Raw genomic sequence first — 21,245 nt, forward strand, 5'->3', positions numbered from 1 at the left:
TAATTTTATTATAAAATTAATTAATAAGATCTATTCAAATATCTAAATTAAAATGATAAGATAATATACAAAAATTATTTAAGTTGATAGTTTATTTTAGTAATTTTTTATCTAAAAGTGATTTTAAGTGTGTAATCCAAACAACATTTATTTTATGATAATCCATTTTGATATAAAAATTGACAAACATAAATTACTTTAACACAAACTTACTTTTCATCAAAATCAAATTTGCAAAATCAATTTTATGCAAACTCTCGTTTATAAACCCTAATCTAAACACACACATAATTGTGGTGCTTGTGCTTATTAAAAGTTACTTTTAATTTGATTTTACCAAACGCCTGCAGCTAAAAGCTGTCTTTTAAACGACAATTTTCATAAATTACTTTCAAAAAGTAAAAGTTTTACCAAACCAAGCCTCACTACTTATTTTCATAATAGAAAAATCCTGGTTAAACATGGCTTATGCCATTAGCACCGGCGACATTGAAAAGTCATTTTTGGCTTGTTGTGTGTACTTTTGTCTATTCTTCTATATTATTGGAAACAATAATAATGACTTAGAAATTTTAATTTTGTTCTCGGTCAAATTTTTAGAGAGAATTTGGATAAAATTCGCTAGAGGATTGGGCGAACTCTATAAAATTATAGAAGTTCACCAAGAGTTGGGCCCAATTCATCTTAAACAAAAAAAACGCACTCAGAAGATTAAAGTTGAAATAAAGTGTTTTTGAAAATAATTTTTTTTCACATAAAAATGGGTTTAAAATGTAAAATCACATCTGCATTCAAAAGAGAAGAAATAATAATCAAACACAAAATAAAAGCGTTAAAGAAATTTAAAAGACACTTTTCTCTTTACCAATGCTAAACCAAACACAGCCAAAGACAAAGAGATGCGCTTAGTTCTAACCTCGGAGGTCCCAGGGACAATACTGATAAACGTTAATCTCAGCAATTACATTGGGTAGCTTTTTGCCGGTCACTTTCCTCTTCAGAAAATACTTTAGAAGCTCTACATCAGTGGGATTGAAATGAAATCCTGGACTTAATTTTCCTTTCTCCATATAATCTATAATTTGTCAATATAAAAAAAGGTCAAATTTTAATTTTTAAATTCTAAATCCTGATTTTAGACGAGAGAACAATCATAAATCCTAAGACTATGGGAGAAGAACAGAGTCTGCTGTGCCTCACAAAGGAGGGAGGGTAGTCAAGATTAATAACAAGATGAATTGTGAAGGGTAATAATGATGGAGATAGTGCGAAACAAAATTGATAAAAGAGGAGAATCACAATTGATATATGTAAAAGAAAAAAAAAAAAGAAAAAAACGGGAAAGGACAGAAGAAGAATGGAAAATAGGATTACCCGTTGGTGTTGGCTCCAATAAGAAAACTGAGAAGAAGTGGGTTGTTGGTTTTTATGTTGTAGTTTGAACTTTAAAGTATCTAGTTGTGTAAAAAGGAAAGGATCTTGCGCTAAGTATCACAGATTAGAGTAAACAGTTAAATACTTTTATTTGTGTTGAGTTTTTAATTTTTAATTTAGAAAAAAAATTGATTAGAATATCTCTTATTAAATTTAAATGTTTCTTATATTTAAGACTAGTTAGTATAAGTATACCTGTGTAACCAATTTCAATTTTCCATCAACTAATTTTAATATTTTTAATACTATAAAAAATAGCAATAATTAAAAAAAATAAAAATCTATTTCAAATTCAGAACTTCTAAATAAAAGAATAAAAGATAAATAAGTCTATTAATTTTAAAATTGACTTGTTCAACTTCATCAATGATGGATGTATTTGTTTTGCTTTGTAAAATAATATAATAAATAAATAAAATATGATGTGGCTTCTGTCTGGGTATCGAGGAGTTTACCTTTTTTTCCAATAGCCACCTGATCAGCAGCTCCCTTCCACAGCAACGGAACAGTTTCACGAATGGTGGTGGGAAACGAAGACAGACTTTGGACGAAGACAGAATGAAAGCAGAGAGACCCTTTTAGTAGCGATACTGTGCTGGAATGTGTGGAAGGCGAGAAACACTTTCACCTTTGAGGGAGTGAAGAAGCCATGGGAGGAGGTGCTGGCGAGAACACAACTCAGTAACTATGAACAGAGCTTTTTCTTTTCTAGTTTTCTTTCTATTGAGAATAAGATAATTTGGGCTACTGATTAGCCTTTTGGGAAACCCCCTCGCGTATATTTTTTTTCTTTTATTTGGGTCTCTATACCAATTTTTTTATTTGGGTCCCTATAAAATTAAGACAATTACTATAAAAAGGGACTTAATTGAAAAAAAAATTGGTATAAATATCCAATTAAAAAAAAAAATTTAAGAACCTAATTGAAAATTTCGCAAAATTATAGAGACCAACAGAATGATTAAACTATATGTTTATTTAATGTTTAATCCTTACCTGATTAAACGATTTGGCTTAGACTTATTTGTCAACTTTCTAGCTGAAGCATTTTTTTTTATTAACTTTCTAGCTGAAGCATTTTTTATTTACACCTCTTTTCATCTAAAATCCCAACGGATTTGTCAAGTACTCAAGTTCTTTTTTTTGGTCAAAAAGTACTCAAGTTCACCGGTTGAACTTCACCCATATAATTAAACCATACTCTTACTACCAAGTACCAACACTGCCAATGTTATTACCCTAGAGCCATGGTTCAAGACTTTTTTTTTTTTTCTCAAAAGCCTCCAATATCTTGTGCATGGAAGTCGACAAAACATGAAGGTTAAATTTGTATTTATTCTTTGCTGCTTACATTAAAGGCACCATGCTTGTGAGTAGTTTGGTTTTGGTATATATAATGTCATTGAAGAGGAGAAAATGAGTAACATGGAAGAACTGGGCAAGTAAGTTTTTTTAATTTTAATTTTATTTTATTCTTTTTACATAAGAGAGATGGGTGGATGTATGAGTTCCCAATTCCACATTTCTCAGTAGTGTTGGTGTTAGCCTGAGTTAGAAAGAGAGAAGGGGGAATAGGACAGACAGACAATGCAAATACAAATCCCTGGGCAATTTGCATGAAAACCATATTAATGTATATCACATTATAATATCATTTACATATATTTCACCAATTTAGTTTCCATTTTAAAATTAAATATTGCAAACAATGCAGCAACATCATTAACAAATTTCAATTACAATTTTCCGGAGTGAAGTATTGAAGAATCAAATCTGGGAAGACAGATGCGTTGAACAGCTAAGATCATTACCAAAAATAACAGAGTAGTTGCCCAACACCGAAGACCTGCCCACGATTTCTTCCATGAAAGGGTCATGCAGAAGAGTGTGCCGGCCCTGCATCTGACTCTGCATGAATCCGTAATTGCACCAGGTAGCAGTCTCAACATCCAACGTGAATCCGTTCTATTCCCCAAAAATATCTGTACACTGTGTACTATCCAAACGCTTAGGAGGCTCATGCAGCTTCTTTCTCCAAGTAGCAGCTTCATGCACATGAAGATGTAATGAAAGAAAAGATAATATAAAAGACCCAGGATTCAGCAAATTTGGCCTGGTGTACTGTTAACGTATTTTGGTTCTTAGAATCTTCCTCCTATCAGGAGAAAAGAGGTTGCTGCATGCCACCACCTATTATCCTTCGCTCTGTCAAAAACCTCAAAAGTGTCTCCACTGAGCATCAATTGACACACCAGCTGTGCAAGCTTGGTTAAAAATGGAACAAGCAAGTGATCATTATTAACCTATTATCTCACAATATTCCATTCAAAACTTTCTGGTAATAATCATACTGCCGTGTCCTCCACGCATCCAGACTACTGCTAATAAGTGAAAGCACCAAGGAGACACATTGCTGCCAGAAGGAAAAAAAAAGGTTAAAATCACATCCAAAACACTGTAATTACAAAAGAAATGTTATTATTGGAACCTCTTCTGTTAAACTCAGATGAAATCGCTTTCGTAAGTTCTGTATTGTTCTTGCACCGCCTTTAAAGCATGGAAAGCCTGAGTCCTGATTCCAACATAAGCGGAATTTTTTAAGAATGAAAAAAGTACAAACCCAATATGAATTGGGAGTATTACTGAATGAAGCTAACATTTATATTACCTGCAACATCTCGACAAGAAGAATAATTCGCTCAGCATGCTTGCGGCAAGTAAGGAACCCTTGAATGCATAAAACCTGGGGTAACATGACAAAGCAAGCAGACAAATTTAGAGCTAACAATAGCATATGCAATTTGAAGTTTCTCAAAAGATTAGTTTCATTAGCACCTTGAAGTAATCAAAGAACTCGCTTGGAACACCTTCAGCATCAGAGTCCATGACCTAGCACAATTATATTATTGTGAATTTGTGAACAATGTTATAGAATCTAATACCCAATGAAATAGATATAATATAAGTTTACCTCAAGAAGCTCTCGGGTTAACTTGAAAGGTGCACTTTCAAAATTAACACCACCAGGTGAGTTGGAAAGCATGAAGCCAAAATCAATATGTATGATGTGACCTTCTTCATCCAATAAAAGGTTTCCATTATGCCTATCCTTCACCTGAATAGGGAAAAGGGCATAAATGAGAAATAGAAAGAATACAATTTTGATAACAATAAACTGCAAAATATTGCTAAAACTCTCATTGAAATAAGACAAGGACCAGTCACCAAGGGGCTTCAAACCTGTAATAGGTAGCACACAAGGGAATACCCAGCCATACTCTCAACAAAGTTCCTCTGAAACAAACAAATATACTATCAAGGTAAAAAAGGAAAGGGAATCATCTCTATTTTTAACACAACAAGGTGCATCAAACAAGTTAGAATCAATAAAATGACGAAGAAACAGTTTATGCCAAGGATTACAAATTTACAAGAACTTAAGTGATAATTTTAATCATGGTCCATTTTCCTTTACTTGATTGTGCAACGAGGCAACTTTTTCATGTCGTTTAGTTAAAATACATCGCGGGAGGAAGGATAGGAGTACTGCTAAATAACCAACCAAAACAATTGGTTCTCGAAACAAAAACATCAACCTTTTCAAGAAAATGTGAATTTAGTGTTACAAAATGAGAGAGCGAAAGGGACATACAAAACAAAACATGATATATAGTAATGAAACCTAATTAAGAAGGCATTAAAAATCATAAGATAGACAATTTCTGTCAACAGCAACATTATTGTAATTGCATCTGTAAATTACCTGGGCAAGTTTGAAACTTGGAGAATTTTCTTGATACTTGGCATTGAAGAATTCACGCAAACTTGAGATGTTGGGATGTCTACTTTTGATTGAATGTAGAGAAGCCTAAAAAAGCACAAATTCTTTTAATAATGAAGACAAAAAGTTAATACATTTTAACAGATTTAAAGTGGTGTAAGCTGAGAAATACCGTATCTGGAATCGTTTCAATAAGAGCTGTATACGAAGAAGTACATAAAACTTCATAAGGGCGCAACCAAAGAGGTAGTCCAGCTTCTTGGAAAATATCTGGCAACAAAATCCAGCAATTTATTAAGCAACATGTTATGAACACACCCAGACAAGACTCAGCATCTTAGTTCAAACTTAATGAGAATGAGCTAAAAATAAGATCTCATCTCGAGCAATTATCACCAAGTTAGAGGGTGTTAAGTTACTACAATGGAACTTCAGCTGATATCTACAAACTGATATCATTTATTGTATAAGAGGAGCTTACACGAGTTTACACTGACCTGTTTTGACTTTTGACAAAGTCAACAACAGAAGTCTTGTTCACTAAAGGAAGTCAACTATATGAATCAAACAAAAGCATTGCAATAACTAATAAGCTAACAACTAAGCCTTGAAAAACGAAATCAAGATATAAGTCTTTTCTATGGTATGGTTGTCGCAAAGGTTGTTTGTTTGCTAGAACAGAGTAAAAACCTGTTCTGGTGTTTCAAATACCAATAAATCTTCCTCCAGCCTAAAAATGGTAGGTAACTAACTAAAGGGAAAGAAAATGAAAAAATGCCTTGGTCAGGAATTTTGCTGTTTAAATATCTTGATATTTTCTCTTTCCTTAGTATTTATTACTTTGAGGTGCAGTTTGGGAAATGCTCACAATTTGAACATCAATTGAGAAATGGATTTACCAAAATTGGAAGATTGCAATATAGGAACAAAATGGAACAAGAAAATTAAACTATAAACATGAAGGAGGGGTAGGGATGTAGGGAAGATCTGAGAGATCACCTACCATAGAAGTGAGAAATAAGTTGAACAGCCAGATGTTCCTGTCTACAATCATCACCACTCTTTACAATAACCTATGGGAAATGCAAAAATTGTACTGTAATGCACAAACGATTGGTATATAAAGCACATATTCCAAACTGAAAAAGTGAAGAAATAACAAAAAAACAACCACGCTTTACATAATCATAGGTTGTACATCATTTTTATGTAATACATAAATATTTTACAGTTGTTATTTATGATTGAGTTCATGTGTACATATGAAGCAAATTACTTTGGTTGAAAAATGCACTTACAGATCGCAGATCCCAACCAGGTAACTTCCCATTTTCGGAAGCTTTGCGTATTCTCTCTTTCTTCACCTCCCAAAGTTCACCAGATAAGGCGTCACTGGCTTTGGGAGTAATTCCATTAGCCTGTTAGGATGAATCAAGTCATATATGACAACTACATGTTGCTAATGTCAAATAATTGAAACAAAACCTTAACAACAATGTCTTACACTTGGTTGTGCATCAGATGAATCTTGACCAGAACTTCTCAAAGGGAGTCCAAGAGGTGCTTCACCTTTTGCTGCCGCAGCCTGCCAAAGATTCAAATGTTGATATCATAACATTTTCTCATAATTATGATAAAAAAAAAATATTAAGGTGGACTTTGCCAACCATTTGTTTCTTTCATTATAGGCTGCGCAAACATAACAACTAATCATATATGGCAACACAATTCACCTTTGCCAATTCTGACACCAAATCAAGGCTCTTGGTAGGTGCTTAGACAAAAGTATTGTAAATGGTGGCACTAATAACTCTAAAAACAACATAAAAGCTCACCTTTACTTCCTCTATTGCAATTGTACTTGGAACACGGCGATGTTCCTTCCTCCGAGGTGGTGCTTGATCCTCAATATCTTCCAATCTAACCCCAGGATCAGCTGTCAAGACTACTCGTACCCATTCCAAATCACTGTCATGTCCTGCTTTTCCCTGTACACCCTTTCTGTGAATTGAAGCAATATTTCGACTACTTCCAGGTAGTTTAGCCAATTCAGTCTTCTCTGTCTGTCGAGGTAATTGTTTCTCCACAGAAAGATTCACACTAACAAATTTATTTTTTGACTCGGGTACATGGGTCATTGCCTGATCAATTGCTTGAGCAGTAGATCTTGACATCCTATCGTTGCTATTTCGATATGCTTCTTGTGCTGTCCGTAATGGATAAGCCCAAGGGGGTGGCTTGTGCAATAGAGCATCTCCATTTGCCAAAGGAATTCCACCTTGGGAAAGTTTCTGGGAGCTAGATGCCTCCTTGGAATTGCTACAGCAAATAATTGAGAGAGAGAGGAATATATAAAAATATGTTTTTCAATTTACTTTACTATTTACTATTTTTACAATGCTGAATAGTATTATCCAAGTACAAGTAATACCTTGGAATTTCACATCTCAAAACTTCAACACAGATTAGGTAAGGTGCCTTCTCTCTAGAATTCAAGAGAACAGCTTCATCTTCAGGTATATGCAGCACACGATACATGCCCTTTCCCAACGGAAAACATACTCCTAGGAACATATGACAAGCAAGATTCATATAGATGTAAGAAGATAGTTGAGATATACATATATAGTAAGCAAAGGGAAGCAATGTAACTTAATTGCCACGTCTTGGAAATAAATTTAACCTTCGACTGAAAACAACTACAAATAGAAAAATCCAAAGCATGAGGTGAACTTCAGATATATAACACATGTAGTTAAGGATTACCTCCATTGTTCTGAGCATCTGTTACATGTAAATTGATCTCTACAAGTGACTAGAAACATAATAACAAAAAATGTGTCAGAAACATTGAAATGGAAAAGGATCAAGGACATATCTAGAATACAAACATATTTGAATCTCTATAAAAATTAGATGAAGAAACTAGAAGGCATTGAATAAAAATGTAAGAAAAAAACCTCACGCAGAGCACTTTTTCGATCTTCAATAGGAAATACATCCACTAAGCCATATGATGTCTCACATAATGATTGCACAAACTCCAGTGAATCATGGTAAGCTCCTTTGCGAAACTGAGATGCACTAAATGGTAGTGGGGGCTTTGTGGTTGATTTTTCATTTTGTTGCTTTGGTGATCCAGGATGCTTCTGCCAAAGTAATATGATAACCCCGAAATGAGACATAATAATGAAATATGTCTGGAACTAAACCAAATGATAATTTATAAACAACTATTCAACAAACCTCTTTCTGCTTCTTTGATCCCAGTAACTCTGAATCTTCTATTGATCGGTCACGATCTTTAAATAATTTGCGAAAAAAATTCTCTGTACCTGGACTACTCTCAAACAAGCCACCTTTATTGCCATTTTCATTGGCGGGACTACGTTTAGCATCTTCTGGGTGCACCCGAAACAGTCTTTTGAACAAGGAAAACTCGAAAAGCTCTTCTTCCTCACCATTGGCAGTGCCCTCTTCAGTTTTATCGTTTGTATCTTTCCTGTCCTCAAATCTATCCTTGAAAAACTTCCTGATAAACCCTTCTTTTTCATCTTCTTCCACAGGTTTGACACATTTCTCTTCAGAATTAGCAACTCCGTCATTTCTATCACTCCCCTCCTTTCTATCTTCAGATTTCTCCCGGAAAAACTTTCGGAAAAGCCCCTCTTTCTCTGCATCTTCAATTGTTTTAGTGTGAGTTCCATCCTCAGAATCATTCTTGCTATCACGAAACAATCTCTTAAAAAATCCCTCAGAACTTGAGGTCAAATCCTCATCCTCGCCTCTATCCCTCAATAGTCTTCGAAGGAAACCATCCTTTTCAGAGTCTTCTTCGTCACCCTTACTATCCCTACTGCTTAATAACCTTTTAAAAAAATTATCCTTTTCAGAGTCTTCGTCATCTTTTTCAGATGACTTCCGAAAAGAAAATGCATCTCGTATTTTCTGGCCTAGCTCGTCCTCACCTTTGCTATCTTTTAGAAGTCTCTTGAAAAACCCATCCTTTTCAGAATCATTATTGTCTTTATCCACTGACTTCCTAAAACGCAAAGCATCTCTAAACTTTGGACTTGGAATAAGCTTCTTAAATATCTTGTTCTCATCAGGGGATAGAGGATTGCCATCCTCTTGCACAATGTTCCCCGAAGGAGGTGAGAACGATAAAGACTTCTGTGATGGCGGGGAGGATGTCAGAGACAAAAAGCGAGATTTCGAAGACAGTAACCTATTCAACTTGCCTCCAGAACTCGGAGTCTCGGTTTGAGGGCGAATCAAGGGAGGCCACTCGCCCATCAAGGTGGCTGCAATCTGGCACTTCTCTATAACCCTACTAATCCCTTCATTGTCATCAGAATCCTCAAGCTCGGCCAACAAGAACCAATGCACCTTCAAAGCAATCTTAAGCGACTTGGCGCACACATCTATGACAAACTTATCCAAGGAGGGACTGGGCTTGTGTATCATCATGTAACATACTTGGAACAAATAACTCTCAATCCCCTGCAAGGGAAGAGTATACATTCTATTACAGAGATAATCACGCACCCCGGCGTGATCATGCTTGTACAAGTAGCTAACAGCAATCCACTCACAGAAGAAATCCGAGTCAAAGAACCTGATGAGCCAGCCGTTTTCACTTGACTCACCGGTGAGGTTCGACCTCGACGTGATTTCCCTGGGCTCATCAAAACCACGAATGAACCCGAGTAGCCTCACCATTCTCAATTTACTGTCATAAAAGGGAAACCCTAATTTCAATTGGATCGGATTCAAAACAACAAAAGCATGCTACTTCTACTTCTACCCTTCCCATATAAACCCTTAAATCCGCTTAAACCTTCGCCCAAAACCCTAATCCTACATAAAACGAGGATACAGCTCTCACCAGTTGTCTACCTCAGGTGCCTATCACAGAACCCGAGTACCAAGAAACTGATCAGAACTTCTTATGCCCAATCATGCAACTACAGAGCGGCAAGTCGCTTCTTATGGATTAGACCAAGAGCAACAAAAACAGAAGCTAGAGATGAAGCAACCAGGGAACTCTTCTTGCAACAGAACTAAACTTGGAAATGGAGGTAAGGAAGATTCCAAAGCAGCGAGGAGAATGTGAATTTTGATTCTGGTGAGTGTGAAGCAGCGTGGAATCGGATCGGAGGAGGTAGCAGAGGATGATCTGTGTCTTTCGGCAGCTTAATGGAAAAGATAGCGTTTTAGAAGAGGGGACTGGCGGTGGTTGCGGTGGGGCTGTGGTGGTCGTTGTTGCTTTTTGCAGAGTGTGAAAGACGACGCAGGTGACGTGCTAGTTAAATTTGAAGTTTGATTGTTTGAACATTAAAATTGTCACAAAAATAAGTGAATAACTTGAAAGCTGCTAAGATGCGCATAGCTGTAAGATGCGCACTAGATGGCGCGTGGTATTTATTAATTTTATTTTTTATTTTTTAATTTTGGTCAACCGTGTAAATAACTAAATATAAATTAATGGGCTAAATTTAAATAAAATAATTGGGCCTAGATTAGTCACCAAAAAAAATTGGGCCTAGATTTCACGGACGTTATGCTTCCGCTTTACATGACCATTAGCACCGCCACTTTTTGTTTGGTCGGTGCATTGATTTTTTCTGGACCTGATGCCCTGACCTTTTTCGGCCATGGACCTGATACCCGCCTATTGGGCTTCCATACCATCATCTTCCTTCTTTATGGTCTTAACGACCAAAACTTTCATCATTGGCTCGCTCTTCAGATTTTTTTCTCTCTTTTCATTTTTGGAGTAAAAAACTTTTCACATCTAAATTCTGAATTTCTAATATCCCGAAAATGTACGGCCACCGACACCGTTACCACCGCGGCGGCAAAACGCTTGTGGCGCTCCAGGCTGATTCCCGGTACACTTTGGGCATCAAAATGCAGCAGGTGAATGCGTTTCACTTCTCAATTTGCCTTCGGTTTCTTTATTCTGTATTTCATGCTTCCCCTGAATTTGAGTTAGTTCTCGGCGGCAGGCATTGTTTTTTCTTTTTTTCAAATCGCAAGGTCCTTTTCTTTCTCCGCTTTTACTTTTAATAATGTGGCTGAATTTCCTGAAGGCTCGTTGCAACAAAATTTTTAGGGGTAAAGAAACTTCAATCTCTGCAGACTGCAGCGTTTTCTTGCATGTTTCACTTTTAAGGTTTCTTTTATGGAGAATTTGGAAAGTATATTTGGGACCTTGATGGTCCAAATAGAATTTTTTATCCTAACCATTAAAAAAAATAAATGGACGGNNNATGAAACTAATTATTTTATATATTAAAAATTATAATAAAATAAATTAATTATTAAAATATTTATAAAATTTTGATTTTATTTTTTTACCCTATTTGTTTTTCTAAATTCGGTCACTCTTTCATTATCCACTTTCATTACTCTACAAGGCATTAAGCTCATGGGAAAATCCTCCTCTTCTGTTGCCCACCAACTGATTCCTTCAAGCTGGTTTCCCTGTAACAGTATAATAAATATCTTTTCAATGAGCTTTAACATATATGTATCAAAATAATTTTAGACAACTAATTATTAAATATTGATATTGAAATCAACGTTAGAAAAGAACTGCTATAGTACATACGTTGATCTTGATTCTTCAAGCCAACATTAATCTTTTCATGAATAAAAAAGCTAACGGTAATTATTAAATAAAAAATGAGATTTGATTATGAATATTTCTCTTTAACTGATGTAGGATTAGAAGCAAAAGTAGTTCTCTGGCAGATTCTTTTGTGGGAGAGCAACCTCTCCATTCTTGCCGGAAAATATTCTCCAACTTGTCCTAACAATATGAAAAGGAAAAAATAAGAGTAAATACTCAATCCGGTCTTTGTCCATTTTTATGAAGAACAAAGCGATTTCTATTCTAGAAAAATGGACACTTCGACCCTTAACCTTTTTATTTTGGGATAATACGATTCTTCTATTAAAAAATTCATTAAATAATAACAAAAATTAGTTTTATGAGAGTTTTATTTGTATTTTGTGGGGCTTTAAACCTCACAAACTATTAATAAATTTGTTTTTAAAAATTTTTTCACTAATGATGGTTAAGTCAAGAAAAATCATTGATGAAAATGATGCTGCAAAAAAAGATAATTGTAGTACAAATACCTTTTAAAGAAAAAAAATAACATCAAAAAAGAAATAAAAGAAGAAAATTTTAATGTTCATAATATTGGTATTGGTGATGATGACGGTAGAGGAGATAATGATGATGATAAAGCAATAAAAATAATAGAGGTATAAGTGATAATAATGAGGATGAAGAAGGTAGTGGTAGTAGTGGTAGTAATTGGTTATATTGTTGAAAAGAATTTTGTTAAGGTTTAAAATTTTCCACAAAATACAAATAAAATTCTACAAAACTAATTTTTGTTATTATTTAACGGACCTTTAACAGAGGGATCATATTATCCCAAAATAAAAAGGTTGAGGGTCGAAGTGTCCCTTTTTTTTTTGACAGGAATCGCTTTGTCTTTCGTGAAAATGGATAAGGACCGGGTTGGGTGTTTACTCGAAATCTTTTTTCAAATTTTCTGCATTTCTACGTTTCATTCCATCTCTACGGTCTCTGCTTTTTTTTCCTCCTTCTCTATGTTCTCTTCGTTCTCTGCGTTTTCTTCATTCAAGTTCAACGCTCTTCGTTTAAGTTTTTGAAATCAATGTGTAAAATTAGGTTTGAACGGTTATTTTGTTGTCGAAGATAATGAATGATTCAAGCTCAGACTGTCAATTGAATCAAAGCGAAGTGGATTATTGTTTTGAATCGAATGAAGGGACTGAGGTGTGGTTCAATTCTAGTTAATGTTGTCCGTTAGTAGTTTATGATTCTGTAGGTGAATAATAATATTTTTTTTTTGTAAAAATTGTTGTTCATGGTTGATGGTTTGAAATGAATGTAATGTACCAGTTCTGAATCTGATTCTATTATTTTGATGAATCTATTTTCTCCTCCCGTTTCGGTGTATTTCGATTATAAATTGATGTATTTTGGAAACCTTTCGGTGTATTTAAGACTTTCAATTGAACCAAGACGAATTATATTGTTGTTTTGAATCGAATCAAGTGGTGAGGTGTAGTTTGAATCTAGTTAATGTAGTTTGTAGTAGTTTATGATTCTAAAGTTGAATCATTTTGTTTTTCTTTCTGAAATTTGTTGTGCATGGCTGATGGTTTGTATTTAATTGTAACTTACCAGTTCTGAATTTGATTCTACTATTTTGATGAATCTGTTTCCTCCTCCGTTTCGATGTATTTTAGTTTTTAATATGGTTTATTTTGCACCGATTTCGATTTATTTTCAGTTTCTGTGCGATGTTGATGAGCAGCTTGTTCCAAAAGTTGGGATGACTTTTAACACGCTTGAAGAAGTTGAAAATTTCTACAAAGATTCTAAACTTGCAGGTTTTTCTACGAAAATTTGAAGCACAAATAAGAAACAATTGATTACATGTTTCAGAGAGAAAAATAGAAATTGAACATATCTCCAACTGAGAAGACAAATTCCTCAATTGGATTTAATTGTCCTGCAAGAATTTACATACATATATTGAAGAATATTTATGTTTGGATCATTTCGAAGGTTGTATTGCATCATTCACATCCGTGCTGTCCAAATCAAGCAGAGATGCATAAAAAACATAGGCAATTAAGCATGTATGTACGACGTACAATAGAGAATAACGAGGAAGCCAGAATTAGACCAAGAAAAACTAACCAATCATTTATCGCAACAACAGGGGGTCATTATGAATTAAGTTTTATTGAAAAAGATGTGAAAAATTACATTACGAGAGAAGTGCGAATGTTTCGGAATTAGATGATGCAAAAGAATTTGGAAATACTTATTAAGAATGAAAGAGAAGAATCAAAATTTCTTTTTCGAGCTTGAACTTGAGGTTGATCAATCAATTAAGATTGCTTTTTGGGCCAAGCAAGAAGCAGGGCTGCCTGTGAGTATTTTCAAGATGTTATTTCATTCCGAACTATACCCATAACTTCGGTAGTGAAACTAACAAACAAGTATATTGATAAACCCTATATTTAGGGTTTATCTTGTGCTTAATTAAGTGGATTTTATCTATTATTCTCACACTTATTCATAGAATTCGCATGCTTTACATTTTCCTTCCTAATTTTGTGCTATGATTGAAAACATGCTTCTTTGGCCTTAAATTTGCTAATTTTAATCCTCTCTTATTACCATTCGATGCCGTGATATGTTTGTTAAGTGTTCTCAGGGTTTATAGGGCTGGAATGGCTTAGAGGATAGAAAGGAAGCATGTAAAAGTGGAAGGAATACAAGAAATTGAAGAAATTGCTAAGCTATCAATCCTGACCTCTTCGTACTAAAATTTAATAATTGATGTTAAAGAGGTCCGAATGAGGCGGTTCCAGTTGCGTTGGAAAGCTAACATCCGGGGCTTCAAAATAATTTGCAATTTGCCATAATGACCTTATGAAAATTCAGCGACGCGTACGCGTGACAGAGCCACATGCTGCATTACACAGAAGACGCTGGGGGTGATTTCTGGGCTCCTTTTGGCCCAGTTCCAAGCCCGAAAACACAGAATAGATGCTACAGAGTGGGGGAATCATAGATACAACTTTCATTCACATAATTTTAGGTTTTAGATGTATTTTTCTAAAGAGATAGGCTCTCTCCTCTCTCTAGGTTTTAGGGTTCTTAGTTTATTCCTTTTCAATTTCTGAATTCTATCTTATTTCAATTTAGTCTCTCTTCTACTTTTAATTGTTCTAGGATTCTAGTTTATTTATCTCCCTTATTGATTACTTTATGTTGCCACTTTAGTTTATGAATTCTCATGTTAGATTCTATTTTCTATTTAATGCAATTTGAGGTATTTCATAATTATTGTTCCTTTCTTCGTTTGTTATTATTGATGTTTGCAATTGGTTGTTTAGATTTAATATTCCTTGTTAGTTTTCTATATTTTTATGTTGTGCCTTCCAATTGTTTGATAAAATGCTTTGTTGGATTCTAAATTAGCTTTTTATGTTCTTAGCTTGGATTGATTAATTAGAGACTCTTAAATTGTCGAAGTCTCTTGTTGGTTGGTGATTGAAACTTGCTAGTTGGCTTGAGCTTCACTAACTCTAGTCTTTGATTAGGACTTGTGATCTCAAGTTGAATTGATCATTTGACTTACCTTCAATTGTTAGAGGTTAACTAAGTGAGAGCAAAAGGTAATTACCATCACAAGTGACTATGATAATGGGATGGGAATTTCAATTATCAAACCTTGCTAGGACTTTTTCGTAATTGTTATTTTATTTCCTTGCTATTTACATTCCTTGTTCCACATTTCAAAAACCCAAAAATATATTATCTCATAACCAATAATAACTACACTTCCCTGCAATTCCTTGAGAGACGACTCGAGGTTTAATACTTCGGTTTATTTTTATTGGGTTTGCTTTAGTGACAAACAAATTAAATTTGATTGAGGTTTAATTGTCGGTTTAGATCTATACTTACAACGCGCTTATTTTTGTGAAATTCTTTACTGACGATTTTTCCCCATCAATTTTTGGCGCTGTTGCCGGGGAATTGCAAATGTGTGCCTTATTATTGGTTATTGTGAATATTGTGAATAAATTTGCTTTTACGTTTCTTTGTTAGTTGTTTCTAGTTTTAGGAGTTTAGTTTCATTATTCTTTATTAGTTTTTATTTTTATTTGCTACTATGAATTCTCATCCCTTTGGCTACGAGTTTGGTTCAAATTATGATGTAGAGAATGGAAGCTACAATGCGAACATGCATCAAGGTTGGGACAATCAAAGATGGGAGGAGCCACAAGGATTTGATCAACCTTCTTGGCAACAACCCCCTCCAATGCACTATGACCAACAACCATTCTATGATGCATACCAAGATAATAGTTATGGTGGACCTATTCGTGACAATCAACAACCTCCACTAACTTACTATGAGCAAGAGTCATTCCAAGGTGCGTATCAAAACAATAGATATGGAGGACCCCTTGTAGTTACCAACAAGCCCCACCATATACCTATGAACCACCTCTTCCACATAGCTTTGAACCACCATACTCACAAGCCACCTACCACCAAACACCCTCATATGATCTTAATCCTTATCCACCATACCAACCACCTTATGAGCCATATGAACCATATATAGAACCACTCTAATTTCAACACAATTACCCCCAAGAACCACCACCTCCATATACATCTTGCCCATACCCATCGACCCAAGAGCCATATGACCCTAATCATGTTATTCAAGTGGAACAAGAGTCAAGGGATCGTCTCAAGGAGACACTGGATCAATTTCAAGCAACCCTTCATCAATTGGAGTGAGTGGAAAGCCGAAAAGCACACGAAGCTCTCATGGCTAAAGAATCTCAACTTGAGAACAAGGGATTGAAGTGTGTTGTGCAACAAGTAGAAAAGATGGAGAGTGTTGAACCACCACAACTTTATTATGATGAATCACCCTCATATCATGAACCTTTCCTCCCAAGTAATGAACCCTTATATCCACCCCAATCTCCAATGGATGACACTCTAAGTGTTCTTCTTCAAGAGCAAAGAGAGATGCAAAGGACGACACAAGAGTTCATAGCTACCTTGACCGAGGTAGTAGGTAATTTAGCCTCTCTGTGCTTCGACACTCAAAGTACTCCCATAGCTACATGTGGAGAATCAATAGAAGAGTGTAGCATGAAGGAGACACTAGAAACTCCGGTGGACAATGAGGAACGTGACTTTGTATTGGAACAAGTGGAGGAAGCCATAATAGTTGAAGAAGAATAAGTGGTTGAAGATTTAGGAGATGCCGAACCTCCATGGGAATCTAGAGTTGTAGAGTATTCCTCCAAGAAGATTGAAATTGATGTCAAGGAGGTTAGTGCACAACCTCCATGGCATATTCCCTATGAAGAATTGGATGGAATAGATCAAGAAGCAAGTTCATGAGTCAAGTCTTCCTAGTGATGAATCTACATCCGCAAATGAACTCCTTGGGTATGAAAAACCTTTTCTGAGTAAGTTTGAGAATGATGTGGAAGTGGCAGTCCTTCGCAAAGGTTGGACGGGAGTTGAGTACGCTTTGTCAAGAACGTTGGAGACTTATCCACCTAGGTTGTCATCTACTCCTTCACTTGAGTGGGTAAGACTTATCTCTATTCGCTTTACTGTCCCACTTGAATATGGCCAACTTAAGAGGCTTTATGGTATTAAGCGTAAGAGAATGATGTTTAGTGGTTGGAGTTGCAAATCAAGGCTCATCAAGGTTGAGATTTCAAGAGCTAGATGCAAGGGTGGGACTAGTAAACATTTGGTTGGATCTAAGAGAAGAGTTTGGTATTGCATTGAGAATTCGAATTGCTTGCCACCTGGTTGGAACAAAGATGATCAACTTCAAGACGGGTATAGAACCAAGACTTGGGATCCAGGCATACAAGAGGATCAATTTTGGGAGCTCAAAGCTTGTGAAGAACTTCATCAAGGCTTGGTGAATTCATTCGGAAATGTCGGAGCTTATTGGAAGTCCAAGCGTTGGTGGAAGTTTCAAGATGAGTTCAAGCACAAGCCACCATAACAAGGAGCTCACCAAATGTCTAACTTACGGACGTTAAAGAAAAGTGCTAGGTGGGAGACAACCCACCATGGTACGATCTTCCCTTTTTATTCTTAGTTTTATTTTGATTTTATCAGTGCTAAGTCATGAATTCTACATAATCACCTGCATTCTGCATATATATAAAAAAAGGGGTCATTTGACGTGCAAGCGTCTATGACGCGTACGCGTCATGCGTGAATGCGAAAATTTTAGGAATTGAACAGAGAGTTATGCGGGAGTTGCACAGGAACTATGCTTTGCGCACAAGCAAGTCCACACGTGCGCGCCACCTGCAATTTTTGTAACCCACGCGTACGCGTCTAGGACGCGCACGCGTGGACATGGAAATCAGCATAAAGACGTGCTTGAACAGAGAGTTGTGTGGCCATGGTGCTGGAGTCGCGCAAGTAGTCACGCGTACGCGTGACCGACGCTCACGCATCAGAATGCATTTTTCGGCACCCAGGCGAACGCGTGGGCGACGCTTACGCATCGCATGGCTGTTTCCGTTTTCACGCGCACGTGTAACCTGCGCGCGCGCATTGCGTTCTGTTTTTCATTTCTTTCTTCTTTCTTCTCTCCTTTCTTATTCTTTCTTCCTCCTTTCTTACTTTCTTCTTTTTCATTTCTTTAACTTCTCATCCTTATTCTCTTTCATTCTCTTTTACATATTACATTTGCATACTTTCCTTCATTGCATTTTAATTTTGTTCATGTTTTTATTTTCTTTTCTAATTTCCTATTTTATCATTGGTGTTAAATATTCTTATTCAATTGTTGCATTTTTCTTGCATTATGTTGGTGCTTCGTGACTTGTTTTACATTGTTGGGTAATATTATTTAAGTCAATGCTAATCCTTTATGATACTTGTATTTCTTTTGCATTGACATGAATTTATATTGTCTTTCATGACCCACTCTCTCTTCCCCTTTGTTGCAATTTTTGCACTATTGATATGCCATTTGCTTCTACTGTTTTCTCACTTGCATGTTGTAGCTACTATGTAATTGAGACCCTCATTATTTGGCATTAACCCACCCATACTTTATTTGTTTTCTTATCTTTTTATTTCTGGGTTACTTTTCTTCTTTTTCCTCTTTCTTCAAGATGGCCACCGAGAAGGGAAAGGAAAAGCTTCTCAATGGGACGATAGACAAGTCCATCTGCACAATCTTTAGAGTAAAGCATCAATGTAACAACCCGTCCACTTGCACATCTCAGCATGCACCGAGGACGGTGCAATCTTTAAGTATGGGGAGGTCGATACCGACTTCAGTGGGTTAGTTATTTTCTGTTTCAACACCAATGTTTAATTTTCCTTGTTAAATTTGTTGTTGCATTTGCATGTTTGATTGCATGTTTGTTTGATTTTGTGCATGTTCTTCTACCACTACTTGGTTGGAGTGATAAATTCTTTTTCAAGAACCTTTTTATAGCATTTCACTAATTTAAATTAGAACTTTTTTTAAAACTTGTTTGAAGAAATTTTGTTTTGGAACATGATTTAGAGTTCGAACACACAAAATCCAATAAGATTTTAAGCCTATTCGATTGGTTGCATTTTATCAAACAATATTTTATTGTTGGTGTGTTTTTCTCTCTATAATTGTGATCTTTGTCTTGCTTAATTCTATATTTCCATTGTTTGATGTATGTATGCACTTATATGATTGAGACCTTATTTCACTGAGCTTACATACCCATATGGCCTTAACCTTTTCATTATCTTTGTAAACCAATGTTGAGCCTTTTAACCCCATTTATTCTTTACTTTAGCTCATCACTAATTCTAAGCGAAAAATAATAATGTTCCTAATTTGAATCCTTGGTTAGTTTAGACTAGTGAGAATATTCATGATTTAAGTGTGGAGAAGTTGGATTTGCCAATATTTGGTTTGAGAATTGGGTATTGCATATTCCTGTGAAAATGTGCAAAACAATAATTGAGCACATATTATTGCATTCAATAATTTAATCATATGCATTGAGGAAAACAAAAGAAAAGAAAAGAAAAAAAGAAAAAAAAAGAGAACAAATAATAAAAAAGAGACAAAATACCCCAAAGTAAATGGTGTTAACAATGCATATGAGTTGTACTCAAATTGGGATGCATGAATATGTGACAAAACATAGTTAATGGATAGTTAGGTTTTATATTCTGATTACATGGATTGGCTTAAGTTAGGTGGAAAGTTTAAGTTAATTAAGGATTCAGATTTTAGTCCACTTGGCCAAATACAATCCTGCCTTGACCCTAACCCCATTACAACCCTTGAAAGACCTCTTGATATGTGTATTTGTGCATCAAATTATTTGTTGATTGGTAGAAGAAGAGCAAGCCTTAGAAAGCAAGGTTAGTAGAGAATTGAGAGAATCGAGCCTTAAGAACTTGAGTAATTAGAGTGTATACACTTCCAGTGAGGGTTCGATGCTCGATTCTTTGTTCCCAGCTTTCACAAGCTTTCTTCTTGCAAGTCTACTTGTACTTTATTTTTGAGATTTGATTTAGTGGACTCTAGTTTATATTTTTTCTTGGAAGAATTATTTACTTTGACCAAGTAGGCAATAGCATTTTACATTTAGTTGTATTCATATAGATAGGTCACATTTCATAAATCCTACCATTCCTCTTCACTCTTTTAGTTCTCTTGAGCTTTGCATGAGGACATGCTAATGTTTAAGTGTGGGGAGATGATAAACCCCATTTTTAGGATTTATCTTATGCTTAATTGAGTGGATTTTATCCATTATTCTCACACTTATTCATAGAATTCACATGTTTTACATTTTCCTTCCTAATTTTGTGCTATGATTGAAAACATGCTTCTTTGGCCTTAAATTTGCTAATTTTAATTCTCTCTTACTACCATTCGATGCCGTGATATGTTTGTTAAGTGTTCTCAGGGTTTATAGGGCAGGAATGGCTTAGAGGATGGAAAGGAAGCATGTAAAAGTGGAAGGAATACAAGAAATTGAAGGAATTGCTAAGCTGTCAATCCTGACCTCTTCGTACTAAAATTTAATAATTGATGTTAAAGAGGTCCGAATGAGGCGGTTTCAGTTGCGTTGGAAAGCTAACATCCGGGGCTTCAAAATGATATGTAATTTGCCATAGTTGCCATGTAATTAGGCGACACGCACGCGTGGATCACGCGTACGCGTGACCTTACGAAAGTTCAGCGATGCGTACGCGTGACAGAGCCACGTGCTGCATTATACAGAAGACGCTGGGGGTGATTTCTGGGCTCCTTTTGGCCCAGTTCCAAGCCCGAAAACACAGAATAGATGCTGTAGAGTGGGGAAATCATAGATACAACTTTCATTCACATAATTCTAGGTTTTAGATGTAGTTTTCTAAAGAGAGAGGCTCTCTCCTCTC

At 35.6% G+C, this 21,245-nt stretch overlaps 2 protein-coding genes and 1 long non-coding RNA gene across 5 annotated transcripts in view; 1 reads left to right on the plus strand and 2 right to left on the minus strand.

Annotated features, from left to right (window-relative positions):
* Nucleotides 1-2,206, minus strand: part of LOC107634634 (NAC domain-containing protein 82-like) — a 6,190-nt gene extending 3,984 nt beyond the window's left edge. Inside the window, exons 1-2 of one of the 3 annotated variants that reach the window (XM_016338054.2) lie at nt 1,890-2,206; nt 917-1,075 (exon numbers count right to left, since the gene is read on the minus strand). In XM_016338054.2, coding sequence (XP_016193540.1) covers nt 917-1,070 — 154 coding nt within the window. In that variant the 5' untranslated portion in view covers nt 1,071-1,075; nt 1,890-2,206. Of the gene's footprint in view, nt 1-916; nt 1,525-1,889 lie in introns of those variants that run through there. The other 2 variants (XM_016338056.2, XM_016338055.2) reach the window with 2 other exon arrangements.
* Nucleotides 3,023-10,584, minus strand: LOC107630990 (phosphatidylinositol 4-kinase beta 1). Its single transcript, XM_016334286.2, has 16 exons — nt 8,462-10,584; nt 8,176-8,364; nt 7,982-8,030; nt 7,647-7,779; nt 7,051-7,534; nt 6,720-6,800; nt 6,514-6,633; nt 6,219-6,288; nt 5,388-5,485; nt 5,198-5,302; nt 4,675-4,728; nt 4,406-4,549; nt 4,270-4,323; nt 4,103-4,177; nt 3,923-4,006; nt 3,023-3,847 (listed from the first exon to the last, which is right to left on the minus strand). The coding sequence occupies exons 1-16, from the start codon at nt 9,935-9,937 to the stop codon at nt 3,746-3,748; spliced, it is 3,318 nt and encodes a 1,105-aa protein (XP_016189772.1). The 5' UTR covers nt 9,938-10,584; the 3' UTR covers nt 3,023-3,745.
* On the plus strand, nt 10,714-13,250 carry LOC110270307. The gene is made up of 2 exons (XR_002359706.1): nt 10,714-11,137; nt 12,930-13,250. It is a non-coding gene; the product is annotated as an uncharacterized LOC110270307 (long non-coding RNA).

Source organism: Arachis ipaensis, chromosome B03 (assembly GCF_000816755.2).
Source record: "Arachis ipaensis cultivar K30076 chromosome B03, Araip1.1, whole genome shotgun sequence".
In the NCBI taxonomy this organism is placed as follows: Eukaryota; Viridiplantae; Streptophyta; class Magnoliopsida; order Fabales; family Fabaceae; genus Arachis; species Arachis ipaensis.

What these genes read in the sequence shown, in the direction of transcription:
- LOC107630990 (XM_016334286.2), bottom strand. Translation starts at nt 9,937, where the DNA reads ATGGTGAGGCTACTCGGGTTCATTCGTGGTTTTGATGAGCCCAGGGAA. An exon ending in ACTTATTTCTCACTTCTATG is followed by an intron (nt 5,486 to 6,218) that starts GTAGGTGATCTC and finishes TTTTGTTGCCAG; the next exon opens with ATATTTTCCAAGAAGCTGGA. An exon ending in TAACCCGAGAGCTTCTTGAG is followed by an intron (nt 4,324 to 4,405) that starts GTAAACTTATAT and finishes TAATTGTGCTAG; the next exon opens with GTCATGGACTCTGATGCTGA.